General features: G+C 41.4%; 1 protein-coding gene across 1 annotated transcript in view; it reads right to left on the bottom strand.

Moving 5' to 3' along the window:
• usp2b (ubiquitin specific peptidase 2b) overlaps window positions 1-11125 on the bottom strand; it is a 12686-nt gene extending 1561 nt beyond the window's left edge. Inside the window, exons 1-9 of the mRNA XM_037687263.1 lie at window positions 10947-11125; window positions 5452-5499; window positions 5230-5353; window positions 2722-2833; window positions 2508-2618; window positions 2266-2330; window positions 2058-2161; window positions 811-891; window positions 650-728 (exon numbers count right to left, since the gene is read on the bottom strand). Of these exons, the coding sequence (XP_037543191.1) occupies window positions 650-728; window positions 811-891; window positions 2058-2161; window positions 2266-2330; window positions 2508-2618; window positions 2722-2833; window positions 5230-5353; window positions 5452-5499; window positions 10947-11102 (880 nt within the window). The 5' untranslated portion in view covers window positions 11103-11125. The remainder of the gene's footprint in view (window positions 1-649; window positions 729-810; window positions 892-2057; window positions 2162-2265; window positions 2331-2507; window positions 2619-2721; window positions 2834-5229; window positions 5354-5451; window positions 5500-10946) is intronic.
• Window positions 11126-16525: the final 5400 nt, after the last annotated feature.

Genomic DNA, 16525 nt, shown 5'->3' on the forward strand with positions numbered 1-16525 from the left:
TACGTAAGACGTTAGCCCCACAGCTAATACGTAAGACGTTAGCCCCACAGCTAATACGTAAGACGTTAGCCCCAGAGCTAATACGTAAGACGTTAGCCCCACAGCTAATACGTAAGACGTTAGCCCCACAGCTAATACGCAAGACGTTAGCCCCACAGCTAATACGCAAGACGTTAGCCCCAGAACTTATATGAAGGCCGTTAGCTCCAGAGCTAATATACAGGGTGTTACCTTTTTGATAGCCATTTGATCTAATTTACTTGAAGCCATGTCTGTGAGTTACATCCACATAAAGACCAAGAAGCTACCAGGACCATCAGATGAATATTCAGAGCAACCAAGGCTTTTTGATTTCTTGAGATAACAACAAATAATAAAATAATAAATAAAAAAAGATACCAAAATAGCCAAACATACTGCTTTTTCTTTAGAAAAATAATTTTTTTTTTTATAATTGAGTTCCTCTACTTGGTTTCCCTCAGCTTTCCTCAGGTCTGAGCTGCAGTAAAAACCAGAGAGCGTGTCACTGATAACTGTATCAGTTCAGACAATGAGAGGGTCAGATGCTGGAAGTTTGCCTGTAAATTAGCAGGAAGGTTCTCGGTTTTGATGCATATGCACGCTGCAGAAATGAGCAAAAAAAGGATACGAAGTACGAGAATCTGAGGGAACCTCTGGATGCTGAACCTCTTGGTGCATTTCCTTCTGGTTTTGCATCTGTTGCACGTCTGAAACAGAGAAACAAAAACCTGACGGTGAGATTTATTCGTTCTGTACTAAATAAAGAAAATGAGCTGATATTCATCTTACCGGTCTCTCGTCTCCATCCAACACGTCTTCTCTTGTAAAGAGCTTCAAGCAGTCTTTGAGAGTCACCTCGCCTGAGCTTTTCTGAGGAACAAAAACAAAAACAATTCACGTTACACCAGAAACTAATGTTAGAAACAAAGATCAGGTAAAATAAATGATTAAAGCTCAAAAACCAATCTGATACATGGTTCAAATATGAACAATAGAATTTAATTTATATAAAAATAAAGTGCTGGTTTATGCTATTTCAGCATCAACTTGACAAAGATCCTGTTTGTGTTTATTATTAATTCAGACTTCTGTACATCTTCAACAGCCTCAGGATATTTTGGGCTGTTTTAATCATTCATATCAAAACAGAGGAAAACAATGAGATCTTTTTAATTATTAAAAAATCTTTTTTCTATTTAAAATCTACTGCTGCAAACTTGCTCTATTTTGTCTTCTTAAACTACTTTAAGCCTCTAACTAATAATTAGCATTTTGCCACTTTCAGCTAGTTTTACTACTTTTAGAAAGCATTTTGCTAATTTTAGCTTGTGTTTTACTACTTTTACCTTGTAGCTTGCATTTGCTACTTTATTTACTACTTTACTAATTTTACCTAGCCTCCTGCTACTTTTAGTTAACATTTAGCTAATTTTAAGTAGCGTTTTACAACTTTTAACTAGCATTTTGCTAATTTTTTTTCCTTTAAGCTTTTCCTGGTTAAATAAATGTTAATAATTAATAATAAATAAGCTAGCATTTTTTTTAGCCTTTTTGCTTTTATCTAAGGTTAATCTTTTTTTTTTCTTCTTTTTTTAGCTTTTGGCTAGTGATCGGCTTTTTTTTTTTTTTTTTTAGCTTTAACAACTTGTTTTCAGCATTTTCAGCAAGATTCAGAAGTCTTTTTTTTAACCTTTATTTAACCAGGCAAATCCCATTGAGATCACAGATCTGTTTTGCAAGGGAAACCTGGGCCTGAAGGAGCCTAACATGCATGTTTTGGTCTGTGGGAGGAAACTGGAGTACCCAGTGAAAATCCACGCACGCACGAGAAGAACATGCAAACTCCACACAAAGACCCCAGGTCCAACCGGGGATTGAACCCAGGACCTTCTTGCTGTGAGGCAACAGAGCTAACCGCTGAGCCGTCGTGCTGCCATTCAGTTCTCAGCATTCACGCTGCAATTTTACAGAAAATGGCACTTTTCTAGTTGTGTTTTAGTTAAGACACGCGTGTGCGTGCGTGCATGTGCTCTCACCTGTGCGACAGGTATGGAGAGATCCCAAAACGGATCGAACACAGTGGACCTGAAGCCGCATGCGGTGCAGGTCAGAGAGCTTTTCAGCTGCCCCACAAACAGATCTGAAATCCAGACAGAAGCCGTCGGTTTAAAAAACAGATTTTATGATTTCACTGCAACGTTCAGGATGAATATTCAGCTTTAACGTCACTGAAAAGACACTGACCCACAACTTTGCTGTCCTCTCTCTCCAGGTACAGGTTCCACATCCGCCTGGATTTTTCATCATCCCTGTCAAAGAAACCAGCACCATTAAAACCACCAGGTTTACTCCCAAGCCTCCAGATGGAAACGTTTCAAAGTCTAGCTTTTGATCTTAATGGGACTTTAATCATTTTATCAACTCGGAGACCTCTCAGGTTATAAGTTACTTATTGGACAGAGAAAAGAGCGAAGACGCTGACTTACGCGAGGTGATCAAAGTCCTCGACGGACACCTTTGGTCGGAGCGTTGCTCTGTTCACGTCATTATGAAGGCCGTCCAACAGGAAGCGTAGAAACTCCTGGGCATCCTGCTGACTGCAGAGAGATACGGTTCTGTTATCTGCTTATCTTACTACGTATATTCAGTATTCAGCGCATCAGAGGGTGTAAAAAAACAAGGTCATCGGAGAAAACTTACTTGCAGCCAACAAATTTGGGAGCAAATTTTTGGATCTGACTTTTGAAATTAGAAGGGCTGATCGCTTCGTTGTTCACAGACGTCCACAGACCCTGGATCAGCTTTGCAAACTCTGAAAACAGAAACAAGAGACAAAAAAAACAAACCTGTAAAAAAGATTAATCAGTCACCATTTATATTCTACAAGAGTATTCTATACTCTTGTAGAATAGAAAGAGCTGAAATGAGCTAAAAAAATTAGGAATTAGCTGAAAAAGCTAAAATTAGCATAAAAAGAGCTAAACAGTAGCTGAAAAAGCAGAAGTTGCTGAAACTAGCAGAAAAAGCTGAAAGGAGCATAAAGAAGTTAATTAGGCTGAAAATTAGCTGAAATTACCACTAAAAATGTGAATTTATCTGAAAACAGCTGAAATTAGCCTAATAAAAGTAGCTGAAAAGGTAGAACAAGCTTAAATTACAAGCAAGAAGAAAGAACATGTTTGCCCAATTAGGATAAAAGAAGCAGAAATTAGCACAAAGTGGTGGAAATTATCTGATAAAAGCTGAAATTAGTAAGAAAAAAACAACTGAAAAGTAGCTAAAAATAATAAAGAAGCTTAAATTACTGGAACAAATTGGAGAGAACACGTTTTTGCTGAATTCGGCTGGAAAAAGTTGAAATGAGTGCAATAAATGTGGAATTAGTTAAAAATGCTAAAATTGGCATAAACCCAGCTAAATAGTAGCTGAATAGCAGAAAAAGCTGAAATTAACAGAAAGAAGTTAATAGAAGCACAAAAATGCAGTTAGCAGAAATAATCTGAAAGGAACACAAAACAGCTGAAATTAGCTGAAATGTTTAAATTTGCACAAGGAAGCTGAAAGAAGCTGAAGCAGAACAAAATGTGAACGGAGCAGCAAAATGTTGTGAACACATCTAAAGATATGAAGGATGGAAATGAGCTTAATTCATTTTCTATGAGGAAAAGCAGAAAAGGTTAAATATTTCAAAAAGCTAAAGTTGCACCAATACCACAAGTCACAGCAGGATTGTCCTGAAAGAGCTGAACGTTTTGATTTATGAAATAACTTGAAAACTGGGGGACGAGAATTGTTCCGAAAAACGTATGGAAGAAAAACGGCTAACATTCACACAATAAGTACAATGGTCTTACAAATATAGACATTTTTAAGTATTTTAATTGTATTTTGTGGTTATTATTATTATTATTTAAAAGGAGCTGGCTCGCATTTCATGTTTTGGATCACTGTTTTCACACAAGCAGCTCATACGAAGACGAAAAGCCCAACGTGACGTCAGAAAAGTCCGGAAACGTCCTCAGAGGTGAGATTAGGTCACAAAAATGTTGCCTTAAAAGGCCAAACAAGGTTCACAACTTTCTGCCCTGCAGATTGAATAATATTCCCAATTATTTCCACACACACTGAGACCTGCAACAAGACAATGAAACAACTGAAAGCCGTTCGTTTTTGGTAAATAAGGAGCGCGTCAGACGAGCCGATTACGTAACTGAACAAGAATGTGGAGTAAAACGCACAAAAATGGAGAAAAGTCCCGCAAAGAGTGAGGACATTTGTGTTTGATTGATTTTGTTGTTGTTGTAACAACACTTCTCGATAATAATACTATAGTTTAAAACCCTGTTTATTTTTCTTTAATTGCTTTATTTGTTTGAAAAATAAAAAAATGGAGAAATAGAAGTGAGTTCTTGGAAGTCTATTCCCTTTTGTTTGGCGCTTATTGAAGGATACAAGTCAGAAGAAATGAGATCGTCACAATATGGTCCTTTAACAACTAGGAGCCTCAGTAGCATGTGGAAGAACCATACACAGCCACCCACAGGTGTTCGAATGGGCTGAAGTCAGGACTGCAGGTTGCTCAACCCACAAATGTACTTTCCTAACAAATGATACACCATTTAAAGGGAACCGTGCAGAATTCCCTTTAAATAGTCAATATTTAATCACAGTCGTGAGAAAACCAGCATCGTGGTTTCTGGTAAACAGCAGTTTGTAACAATGAACATCAAGGAGACAGAACTCCAAGTTAGATATTCCCTTAAAGGGGTCAACGGAAGAAAAACCAAAGAACCGTGTCCTAACAAGACTCAAACTTGTTTGCTAGGACGGATCGGCGTCCCTGGATATCGTTAGACCCCTACGTCCACTTATTTTGACGGTTCTTCTCTAGACTCTGAACGTGGACCTGGAGAAAAGAATCGGTGCCTGCTGGACTGCTGGTCTTCCTACACTACAAACACCGAGGTCCGGCACGGAGTCCATGTCCTCGTTGGACAGCATGACAACGCAGATCAGGAGGAAGAAACTGACGTGGTTTGCCCACGGGGTCAAGGGAACTCTGACAAGCGTGATCCTCCAGAGAAAAGCTGAAGGAACCTGTAACACATTTATCTGACCTATACCCGACTCGTAACGCGGTTATAGTTTGACAGAGTTTTAAGGCCCGTGATGTTTGCAGTCAGGTCAAAGGTCAGAGGCTCGTCCTACCTTCCATCAGGGCCGCGCTTCTCCTGCAGCTGGTCCTCTGGTCCAGGTGATGGACGTTCCACAGACAGTAGTCTCTCAGCTCCGGCGTGTTGCTCAGACACTGAAGGATGGAGTTCATGAAGCACTGGAAGAAGAACACACGAGAAGAAGAACGCGGGAGTTACGCAGCAGCCGCAGGAAACCTGAGGGTTCCCGTGGAGATTTCACAGAAGGGATGCTTACCGTGTTGCCCAGGTTCTTCAGACCCACCAAACCGTGAGGACTCTTGCTCTGTTCAAAAAACAAACAATAAAAAACATTAAATGCAACAGATTCTAAACCCTTTAGGAAGAACTGCACATCTACAGCAACATTTCTGTTGACTTCTGAACATTATCCACGTGATTCATCCAACACGAGTCACATTTTCAGCCAACGTTGGCCGAGCAGCTCGTGTGGACTTTTTATTTTGGTCTAAATAAAAAAAAAACATCTATTTGATGCCGCCTACACGACAAAATCTGAGCTGAAAAAATGCAGCAAGGCAGTTTTACAAGTTCTACGATTGATAATTCATCAATAAATTGTATGTTGAACCATAGTTTTCTTTCCATAACTGTAAATAAAACAATCAGCTGCAACGAAAACACAACGTTGTCCCGACTGGATGAAAACCTCACACCAGATACGCTGCCAGCCACTGATGGCCATCTCTCCCAGAGAGGGTTTATTAAATCTTAATTTGTTGTCTGGCAACTTATCGTCTTCCTAAAATACGTCCAAACACTGAAGGTGATCTCTCACTGCGCTGCGACAGTTGGGGACAACTCGGTGGCTCAACCGTTGCAGCCTCAAAGGATTGAGGGTTCACAACAAACGACCAGCGAGCTACGCTAAAGAGCTCAAACTACACCGAGCGTCCACCATTTTGAGAACCGAAGAGAGACAGCCCATGTCACATCAAGGGGCCTCCCTCCCATTTTTCTTAGTGAGACGTGCTGCTCGCTCCCTCACTATCCATCCTTAGGTTCAAACAGTCTTATACTGCCATCTGGTGGTCAAAAAAGGTGTAAATTAAATACAAAACAAATTAACCAACACTTCTTCCTAAATTTGACATTACTAATTATTGTTAAATTTAAAACAATATTATCGTTTATCGCAATAATTTCTGAGACGATTAATTGCCCAGCAAAATATGTTATCGTGACAGGCCTATTTGATGACCTCTGTTGCTCCCTAAAAAAAATTAAAGACGGCTGAAAAATCCAACCTTTTTTCTGGCTTCAGTCAGCCAGCTCTTACGAAGTCTGCACTAAATTAAATATTACCGTATTTTTCCGACTGTAAGGCACACTTTAATTTTCTCGAAAACCAAAAGTGAGCCTTATAATCCGGTGCGCCGTATAGTCTGAAAAATACGGTAATTGATTTTAAAGCAAAATGAGAATATTTTACATTTAAAATATCTTCTTTAGGGGCCACATAAAATGTTAACAAGGGCCGGATTTGGCCCGTGGGCCTCGAGTTTAACGTTTTACGGTGTTAAAAAAATGTGGCAATTTCTCTTGCTTAACAAAAAGAAGCAGAAAATGTCTCCTAATAGACAAAGTCCTGTTGGGGGTTAAATTTATCCTAAAACAATCCACCTTTTTGTTCTTGCTCTTGACCAACGTAAAGTCAGCCGTAACTTTTTCCCTCCAGTCGAACCAACCAAAAGAACCAATCAGGATTGTTGTTTTCACAACAAACAATAAACGAGCAGGTGTAAACAGCTCCGTCAGCTGAGGAACAGAGTGTTCGTAACAACACAAAACACCAGATCTGTCTGCTATTTGTGAGTTTAGCCAAATAAATCCTACATGAACCTTTATAATTGGATAAGAGCCGTGAGAACCTTTTGCTAACACGAAGAGCACAGAGAGGATGTGGATCTGCTCCCAGATTTATAAAACTCAGATCTGTGTTGTGAAAACATCTCAAACTGAAGAAAGTTGTTTCAGAGTCAAACACACGAGTCCCGCGGACGTCAGAGGAAATTAGTGACTCGGCTCGTGAGAGTTTATCCAAAGCGTTCCCGGACGTTCCCGGGAACACGTCGTGGATCAGAGCTGCTGCTGCTGGCGCTCCGAGGAAACGCGGCGGCGGCTCCAACCTGTCTGAGAGAACTCCGTTCAAGATGGCCGCCACAGCTGGGCAACATCAGCAAACGCAAAAAAAAAAAAAAACGCAGCCAGTTTCACAGACGTGGAGCTAAAACTTGGTGTGGTAGTAGCTGAGAGTCATGCTCAACACAGCTCAAGCTTAAAACCTTTGGGATTGAGGCGTCAACCCTGTCTGTCTGTTAGCAAAATATCCCATGAGCCATGAGTAACACGACGAGCTCGCAGGAACAACCCACGTGCACCAACGCCTCTGCTGACGGTGGAGGAGCTCCGGCAGCAACACGCTGACGGAGGCACAAATATCTGCAGGCGTCAACCAGCAGCTTCTTCACATCTGGGCTGATTACCCCCCACCTGGTTAATAATTTGTTCGTTTTAATCCTGGATGTGCTTTCAGATCCTCAGATTTATGATTCGCTTTGAACGAACGCCTCCTTTTAGCTTTTTGTTCTGGTGTTTAAAAAGTGGACATATGGTGCGAGGCCCGGCTCGGTTCACACACAGCGGGGACCTCCTGATTTAAAAAGGCCCGTCCAGAAGCCGTGATGTCAGCGCTCGCCGCCAGCTGGCAGGACCTCAGAGAACGTCGTGTCCTGAACCTGCGAGGCGCGGCGGCTGGAGGTCGAATGACGCGCGACGGAGAGGAAGTAAACACGGCGGCGCTCGGAGCCAGAACGTCAAACCTGCGGGGCTGACAAGAGCTCAGGGCGTTCACGTCTCCATCAGAGGTCCGAGCCGTGCATTCTGGATCTCACTAAAGCAAAAAGTGGGGTTCTGTGGAGAGGATACTAACAATCAGCATCTAACCTGTTGTAGATGGCGCTTTAAGGACGTCAGTTTGGACGGGACCGACGAGTTAACATTACGTCAATTCTCAAATTAAATATACAGTAGTCACTCGCTACTTCGCGGTTCATTTTTCGTGGACTCGCTCATCACGGTTTTTCAAAATAAGATTGGACATGACACACAACTGGCTGATTGATGGACGAGCCGCACGATCAGCATGGAATTTTTTATTTAAAATACATTATTTAAAATTATTTAGCACCTGCTGCACATTTGTGCAGCCCATATTGCAGGATATACTTCCTGCTGCAGCAGATCAGCTGTTCAGCATGCAGAGCGGAGAAGTGGGCGTGGCCAAGAGCGCTTGCAGGTGGCAAAGAGCAGAGGAGGCAGGGAGCTGAAACCATGACGTTCTGTGCTCTTTAGACCGTTTACAAACATTGTTTAGACTAATGCAAGAGTGTGGGAAGGGTTTAAAACACCTATTTTAGTGTGTGTACAGTATGTGTAATATATATATATATATATATATATATATATATATATATATATATATATATATACACACATACATACACACACACTAAAATAAACTACTACTTACTACTTGTACTAATATTTCTACTTCGCGGTTTTTCCACTTATCGCGGGTCTTCAGGGTACAGATCCCCCGTGATAAACGAGGGACTCCTGCATGGTTTTAATAGCAGCAGCAGCAGCAGCTGTGGCACATCTGGTGCAAACATTACAACAGGACGGGGTAATGCAAACTCAACGCTGCTGGACGAATATATAAAACGGCATTTCTACAAATCGCCCATGTTTTTCTGCGTTTATTTATTTATTTTTTAATGGCATAGACTCACTTTGGGCTCCGCCCCACTCAGACTAGCCGTGAGCTCATCGGTCCGACCAGAATTTAACTCTCTCTCTCCAAATTCGTTCAAAGAGCTACGATAACGGTCGTAACAGAACCCCACTTCAAATACACCTGAACTATCCCTTTAAGCTTTTTTTACACTGTTTTTGTCATGAAGTTGGTTGTTTGAATTGATTTTTTTTTTAATCAGAATTCAACGTTGAATGTGCGGTCTGGTTCATTTATCAACTTTAAGGAACTCGATACTTCTGATTCAATAATCGATTGTAGGAAAACGTGAAAAATTACGATTTTAACGGCAACATTTCTTCACTTTTCTTAGTCTCTCGTCGTGTCAACGCGCTGCGTTTTAGCATTCAGGACATTTATTTGAACACGTGGGTTGAACTTTTTTAACAGGAGCGCAAAAGAAATTTAATTTTTAAGTCGATCGTCTGGTCGTCGACTCGTCTCCAAATGAAACGAGCAGTTTGTTAACACCAGCGTGGTCAACAGATCGATAAACCGATAAATAAATAAAAAAAACAATCAGCAAACCTTAAATTTAGGTTCTGATCGACGGTGGAGGAAAACAAAACTCTGAACTCTGATCAAGGACGCTCTCGGAGTTTAAAGACGTCGTCAAACGTCTGAGTCAGCTGCTGATGGAGCTGGTGTTTAATTAAAGGAGTGTGGAGGAGTTCACCTGTGACCCGAGGCGACACCTCGGACCCTCAGGAACAGGAAGTGCTGACTGAGCGCCGACCCGTGGGTCGGTAAGACACTGCGTTTGTGTGATGAGGACTCGTCTGAACTCGTTCCTCATCAGAGGTTCTCCCTCTCCACAGGAACCGTTCAGTCGCTGCAGGTACCTGCTCCTCCTGGCCTCCTCAGAACCGTCGAGGTTCTGGTTTCAGGAGGAGAACCTAAAGGATGTTTTCAATCTGCAACAGAAGCTCCTCGGCTCCAAACGTTACGCTTCATGTCTAAAAACGATTAATGCTGATTCAGCAGTTTGCATGATGTCAAGCGGTTCTGTTGACTCTCCTCTGGCATCATTACTGTGCAAAAGTCTTAGGTTGTTCCTCGTGTCTTGCATTTCTTTAAAATGGTCAAATCCACAAGTTTTTCTTTAGACTTGGGTTGATTTTCCACTTTTTTCGTCTGGTTTTTAGGCCAGCAGGACTCCTTCAGTTGGTTAAGCTGGTGTTGCATCAAGAAATAAGAAACTTTGTAAATTAAACTGGTTTAAACTGTTTAAGCAGAAGTTTGTCACAAACATTTGTTCCCTTTTTTTTTTTTTTTTTTTACAGGAAACACCAAATGTTTGACACTAAAACATTACATTTAAGCACCCAAAAGGTGATCAGGTTGAAAACTTTGCTGGATTAGTTTTAATTATTTCTTTAAAACTCGACTTTCAGACACTGTTCATCTTCTGTAATGTTTTTAGGCATAAAATGTCTAAACTTTTTTGTTTGTTTTTAACACAAAATGCTGTCTTGGTCAGGAAACTATAAGCACAACATAAAAAAAAAAATATATATATATATATAAACTTTAAAAGCAGCAGAAACTGTTGATCAAAATCTATTACAACAGTTTGATCCCTTGGGAGCATAAATCTAAAGAGATTAGTGACTTTTAAACACTTTTACAACATTTTATGTGCAGAAACGTTTAAAACTTTTATTTTAAACTCATTAAAATACACATTGCATGTTTATGTGAAATGTGTTTCTAGTTTTAGCCTGACTTGTTTTTAAAATATATATTTTTTTATAGTTAACACATCATTTCTGGAAATTAGTCATCACTTGATTCAGATAACCAGTAATTAAACGCTCCCAGTTATTTTTTATAAGCCTTTAAAAAGTCTCCCAGGTAATGGGGGACACAGAGAAATTTTAAAAAAAAGGACTCACCTTGGCCTGGTTCAGGATCAGACCCATGAACCGGGACACCAGCATGGACCGGGACAACGGCTGGCTCCTCCGCCGCAGGTCGGGCTCCTCCGCCCGGGGAGAGGAGGCGGGTCGCCCCGGTACGGTGACCGTGTAGGAGTGCTTGAGGGACGGCATGCTGTCGGGCAGCGGCTCGGTGTCTTCAGAGTCAAATAATCAGGTTTAAAGTGATCGATGACGGCGTCCTGTTGTTCCCGCAGGTTATTGATCCGCTACTAGTCTCCAGTCTGGTTCTGCTGCTCGAATGACACCGAGGAGTGCGGAGTTGTACTTTTACAGAGGACCGTGAACGCCCCTCCCCCTGTAGGAAATGAACGATGCTGCCTTTAGGTGTCGTCGGAAATATCGCACCGTGTTGAGAAAGAGAGAAAGCACCTTGACCAGTGGAAAAGTACAAAATCATTTTGTGAACGCTTATTGGAGTAAAAATACAAAATCGCTACTTTAGGAAATCCTGGATATTTAAGAAAAGTTTTATGTCGCAATAACGCGCTGCTTTTTTACCTATTTTTCACAGCAGCCTGAGCTCATTCTGACTCATTTTGCCAGAAGGGTCACAAATGTAAAAGTTATTTTAAAGTGGGGTTCAGTGGAAAAGTTATGAACAGTTGATATTTTACCTGTTGTGGCTCTTTTAACAGCCTCAGCTTGACGAAATAAAGTTTAATTCTGATAAGTTGTCAAACTAGCGGCTAATCCAAGCGGATTTCTACCATCTCAAAACAAACCCAGTCTAAAAAAAACCTCTAAACCTTTATTTATAAACCATTACGTCACAATTAATTTCACATTTCATAGTTTTATTGTTAGAAATATGATGATGTTCCTGCAGGAAATGCCCCCTGGCTGCACAGGAAGTGCTACAGCTAGCTAAATAACCACAATCATTTTATGATACAAAACTGACAACAATTAAGTGTTTTATTAAACACAGTTCACGTGAATCACTATAAAACTTTGAGGCTTGAGCTGCTTTGAGAACGATTTTATAACTCGAACTCTTTGGCCTAGCTTGGGCTAGCCGTTAGCTTCTAATTTATTTTCCTTCAGCCTGAGGCCTTTAAAATATGAAAATACAAGATTTGTTTGTGCATAATCATCCCACAGGACTCTACTTTTAAAGATCTGCGTTAATACTTTAATTTCACAAAGGAACATGTGGATTAGCTTAACATCCGGCATGCTATGTTAGCGCTCGGAGTATGCGTTGGGGATGACTCTCAGCTACTACCACACCCGATTTTAATTAAATATTTGTAATATTGACTGATTATCGCTGTGTGTTTGTGGCGGCCATCTTGAAATGAGTTAACGCCAAAGGTTAATGAGTTATCGATGATGTCTACTGTATTTCCCGCCGCACACGTCGCACCGCCCTACAAGTCGCATCAGTCCAAATATGTCTAATAAAGTGGAAAAAAATCCATAAATAAGCCGTATACGTCGCATTTATTATGCGTTACCGCTGACGCGTCTCGTTTGTTACGCCTCACGGCTGACAACCTGGAAATGTGGGACGGTGTTGTGCCAAAAATCGATTGGCTGCCAAATGGTGGCCGTAGGGGCGTGCATGGGAGGACTTTAACAACAATTTAACAAGATAACCACTTAAAAACAATTATTTGTTTGCTTGATTTTATAGCAAAGGTGTGTCTCAGTTGAACTTTTGCTTAATAAACGCACTTCAATGGTCAAATTAGCTGCATTTTGCTGAGGCGGCGCAGCGAAATGAGGCTGATTTGCTGAAAATGGTATTAATGTTTTCAGTCGGAATGAATAAAAACAGTCATATCGCAGCCAGAAATTGGTTTATAAATATGGGGAAAAATCCTAAATACTACGTCGCTTTGGCGTATAAGTCGCAGTGCATGCAAATTATGCAAAAAAACGGCGACTTATAGGGCAAAAAATATGGTAATTCCAAAGATTGCTCCCATTAAAATACACCCAGAACTGAACGGAGATGACCGTCGAGTCAAAAAACACCTAATTTTAGCTCAGTATCTGTAATATTCACTGATTGTTGCCATGGTTGTGTTTTTGCTGAGGTCTGTTGCCTCTGAGTGATCATAAAAACTACAGCGAGTCACGAAAGCGTCATAACGTTTAATTAAAGTTTTATGTTTAACCTTGTAATTTATCAAAACAGGCTTCAATTAGTGTCTAGATATTTGGAGTTCAGAACGTTACAGGACTGTTGTGAGGATAAATATATCTGTTTGCGAAGCAGCAACTTATTCAGTCTCAAATAAGATTGGCGAGACTTTGTCGTTGGATTTGAAGCTGAATTACTGGGCGTTTTGCACAAACGCTTTCAAGACGTCATCAATAAATGACTTGTCATGTTCTAATTCAGCCAGGAGAATATTAAGTGAAGCACATTTACGAATTTTGTGCATGAGAGCTGAATCCAATTTAAAATGTCTACGTTCAGAAGAGTGAACCCTTCAGATGAGGAAGCACGTGATGCACATTTTTTTGGTTGACGTTCATTAAATCTGTTTGCTGTTTGTGCCGCTGCTGAAACAGAACGTTGGTTTTGTGTGGTTCAGTCCCAAATCTCTGCCTGCAGGAGACTTTGAGCTTTAGACTCTGGCTCTGATTTGACACATTTCTGAGTCTGATAGGAGGTCCGACAGCTGCCTGGAAACTCTTTAATCCTCCTTTAACCCACCACAGGTAAGTTTATTCTCACGGCTGAAGATGAGGACGCGCGTGGCACAGGTTTTATACCACGTACCATCTACAAAACATCCAAAATAACATTCTTAATATGGGACATCCTATGAACGCTAATACATCTCAGTAGGGAACAGTTGTGCATAAAGTGCATTGGAGAGAAACACCGGAGTTACCGGGTGAGGGAAGAAACCCCAAAGCTGATTTTCACAAAGGAATGCGGTTCATTAACATCACGTTCCAGACGAGGTCGATTCGCTCTGCAGTTTCAGGAGAAATGTTTTTATGGAGGTCAGACTGCAGGTTTATCAAGTCGAGGAGAAGCCGTTCAATCCTACCCTGGACGAGGTGAATCATCTGTGAGTCACGTCAAAACCACAGCAGGTGATGTGTGGTTCTTTATCGCCCGCTACCATTAATGGCAGGCAGTGGTGTAGTCTACATTGTTGTAGCGGGTATACTTTAGAAACCAAAGTACACCGATTAGTACAACGTAATCGTCAGTTTACTTTGATTTTTAAGCGTGTTGAACATTTCCACATTTCTTTGATGCTTATATTGGAATGCATGAACAACAGACAGCTGGCTTTGTATTAAATACATGTTATAGAATTTATGAAACAGTATCAATGCAAAACATGTTCAAGTATTAAGTACAGAATAATACAACAACTCGATGGATAAGCGAACGTAATAAACAAGCGCTGCATACTGACAGATTGCTACAGAAGCATTTAGCTGCCGTTTAACGTGTCAGCGACACGTGTCAATGACATGTCATGTGTCATTGGGCACTTTTAAGTAGGTATACTGAAATTCTTGAGCTTTTCTCGTGGGTATACTCCGTTAGCCGGCGTATCGCATAGACTACGCCACCGATGGCAGGTGATTGAGTAATTGCATGTCTTGTTTGTCTGTTAGCACAATATCTCATAAAAGCACTGGAGGGATTTAATAGTAACAGTATTTTGTTGGCGTGAACCCAACTGAAGACGGCCTCCACAGCTAACTGACTTCAGCCAGCATGAAAATGGCTCTAACTCAGGTACTTTTGTAGATACTGAGCTAAAATTGGACGTGGTAGTAGCTGAGAGTCACCCCCAACACACATTCCAAGCCTTTCTTTTTTTACTCTTTGGCATGTAAGATGGCGGGCGATAGGCATCAGCGATAGGAGTTGAGATGGGGTAGAGGCAGGGCAGTCGACTACCAGAAAGCCGTGGTTCAACTCCCCGCCATTCCCACATGTCGTGGTGTCTCTGAACAAGACACACAAACCCCAATTGCTCCCCGGGCGTTCAATAGCTGCCCACTGCTCCACCTGGGTGTATGCGATGGGTTAAATGCAGAGAACTAATTTAGTCATTGTATGGGAACATACAATGATGACAACATATAGCACACTGTCAGGAACTAGTTTCAAACTAAGATCAGCCTGTGTTGGTAAATGTTGGCGTTGTTTGGTCAACCTTTCTTAATGACAATATGCTCGATTAGTTAGCCCTCAGAGTCTGTGTTGAGGATGACTCTCAGCTACCACCACACCAAATCTTAGCTCAACAGCTTTAAAATGTACCAAGCTACGGATGCTTTTGTGTAGGCTAAACTGGAGCTGTGGAGGCCATTTTCACCTGGTTGACTCAAACGATTCCTTTCTGAGGTTCATTCAAACCCAGCCAGTGGTTGATGAGATATTTTGCTGAAATACAGACAAATAATCCCACACAGAGTTTACATGATTGCCCACCTTTCCTGGCGGCAGCTGCCAGCACACAGTGGAGCGTTTTACTGTGGTGAGGTTTACAGGTTCACCTTTGCACTGACACTGAACTCTGTGAAGTTATTAATCATTTTATGTTCCCGTGCTTCTCTCATATCACCTCTGCTGAGTTACGTAACGAGGCGTATCGAGAGTTGTGTAAATAACTCCAGTAAAGTGTGACTCGAGTGACTCTGAACCGTGTTTATGTTTTACAAAAACATCCAGATGACTGTGGTTCATATCTAGGATTTTACAGAAACGGCAGAACAGTTGGTGTCCTGTTCGCCGACTGAGTGACTCTGTGTTTTTAGGCAAGAGATCATGTAATAGTCCCGGTCTATGTTTTTTATTTCATCCTGTTAACAAAATATCTCACAAACCAGGAGAACCAATTTTAACTAAACTCTCAGAAATCAAAAAAAGACCAACACAGTGTTTCTTCTAGGTCACTTTCCTTGGGGTAGGGTTTAACGGAGACACGTCTATATTGCACGCTAGCTTAACGCCTACGTTAGTGCAGGCAGTTGTAAACTTGGTGGTGGTGGTGGTGGTGGGGGGGGGGGGGTGTTGCGTGAGAGAAGCGGAGCACTACATCTGTAGCTTTTTAGCTAGCATGTCTGTATTGCATGCCGCTAGCTTGGCGTTACATCCGCTCTGTTCTGTTGACAAGGCGGGGCGCCCTCTTTGAATAACGGTAGGGGAACCGGTATTACTGTATTTGTTATTTTACTCTAACAGCATACGTTTGGAAAATAGATATGCGTTAATGCTAAAACATTATAATCGAGGATCGCTCACTCTTCTAAAAAACATATGTCCGTCACAATGTGTTGAAGCTTCACGTCAACCCGGCTTAGGTGAGTTCTCAATGCCTCAGTTAATGCTGGTTTTGGTTCCAAAAGCTCACGTAGCTGCAGGACAGCTGCTGAGTCAAAAAGCAATCAGCTGCCGTGGGAGTGCGCACAGCCTGTTTGAGTGTCTTGCTTGCTCACTCTCAGTGTGGCTCATAGCTAGTGCGTCTGTACTGCACTGGGAAGGTGTATACCTGGGAGGGTTGTGGGTAAAGGACAGGGCAGGGCACTTGATTCTGTTGACCGGG

This window comes from Nematolebias whitei, chromosome 14, assembly GCF_014905685.2.
Source record: "Nematolebias whitei isolate Nwh7 chromosome 14, NemWhi1, whole genome shotgun sequence".
NCBI lineage: Eukaryota > Metazoa > Chordata > Actinopteri > Cyprinodontiformes > Rivulidae > Nematolebias > Nematolebias whitei.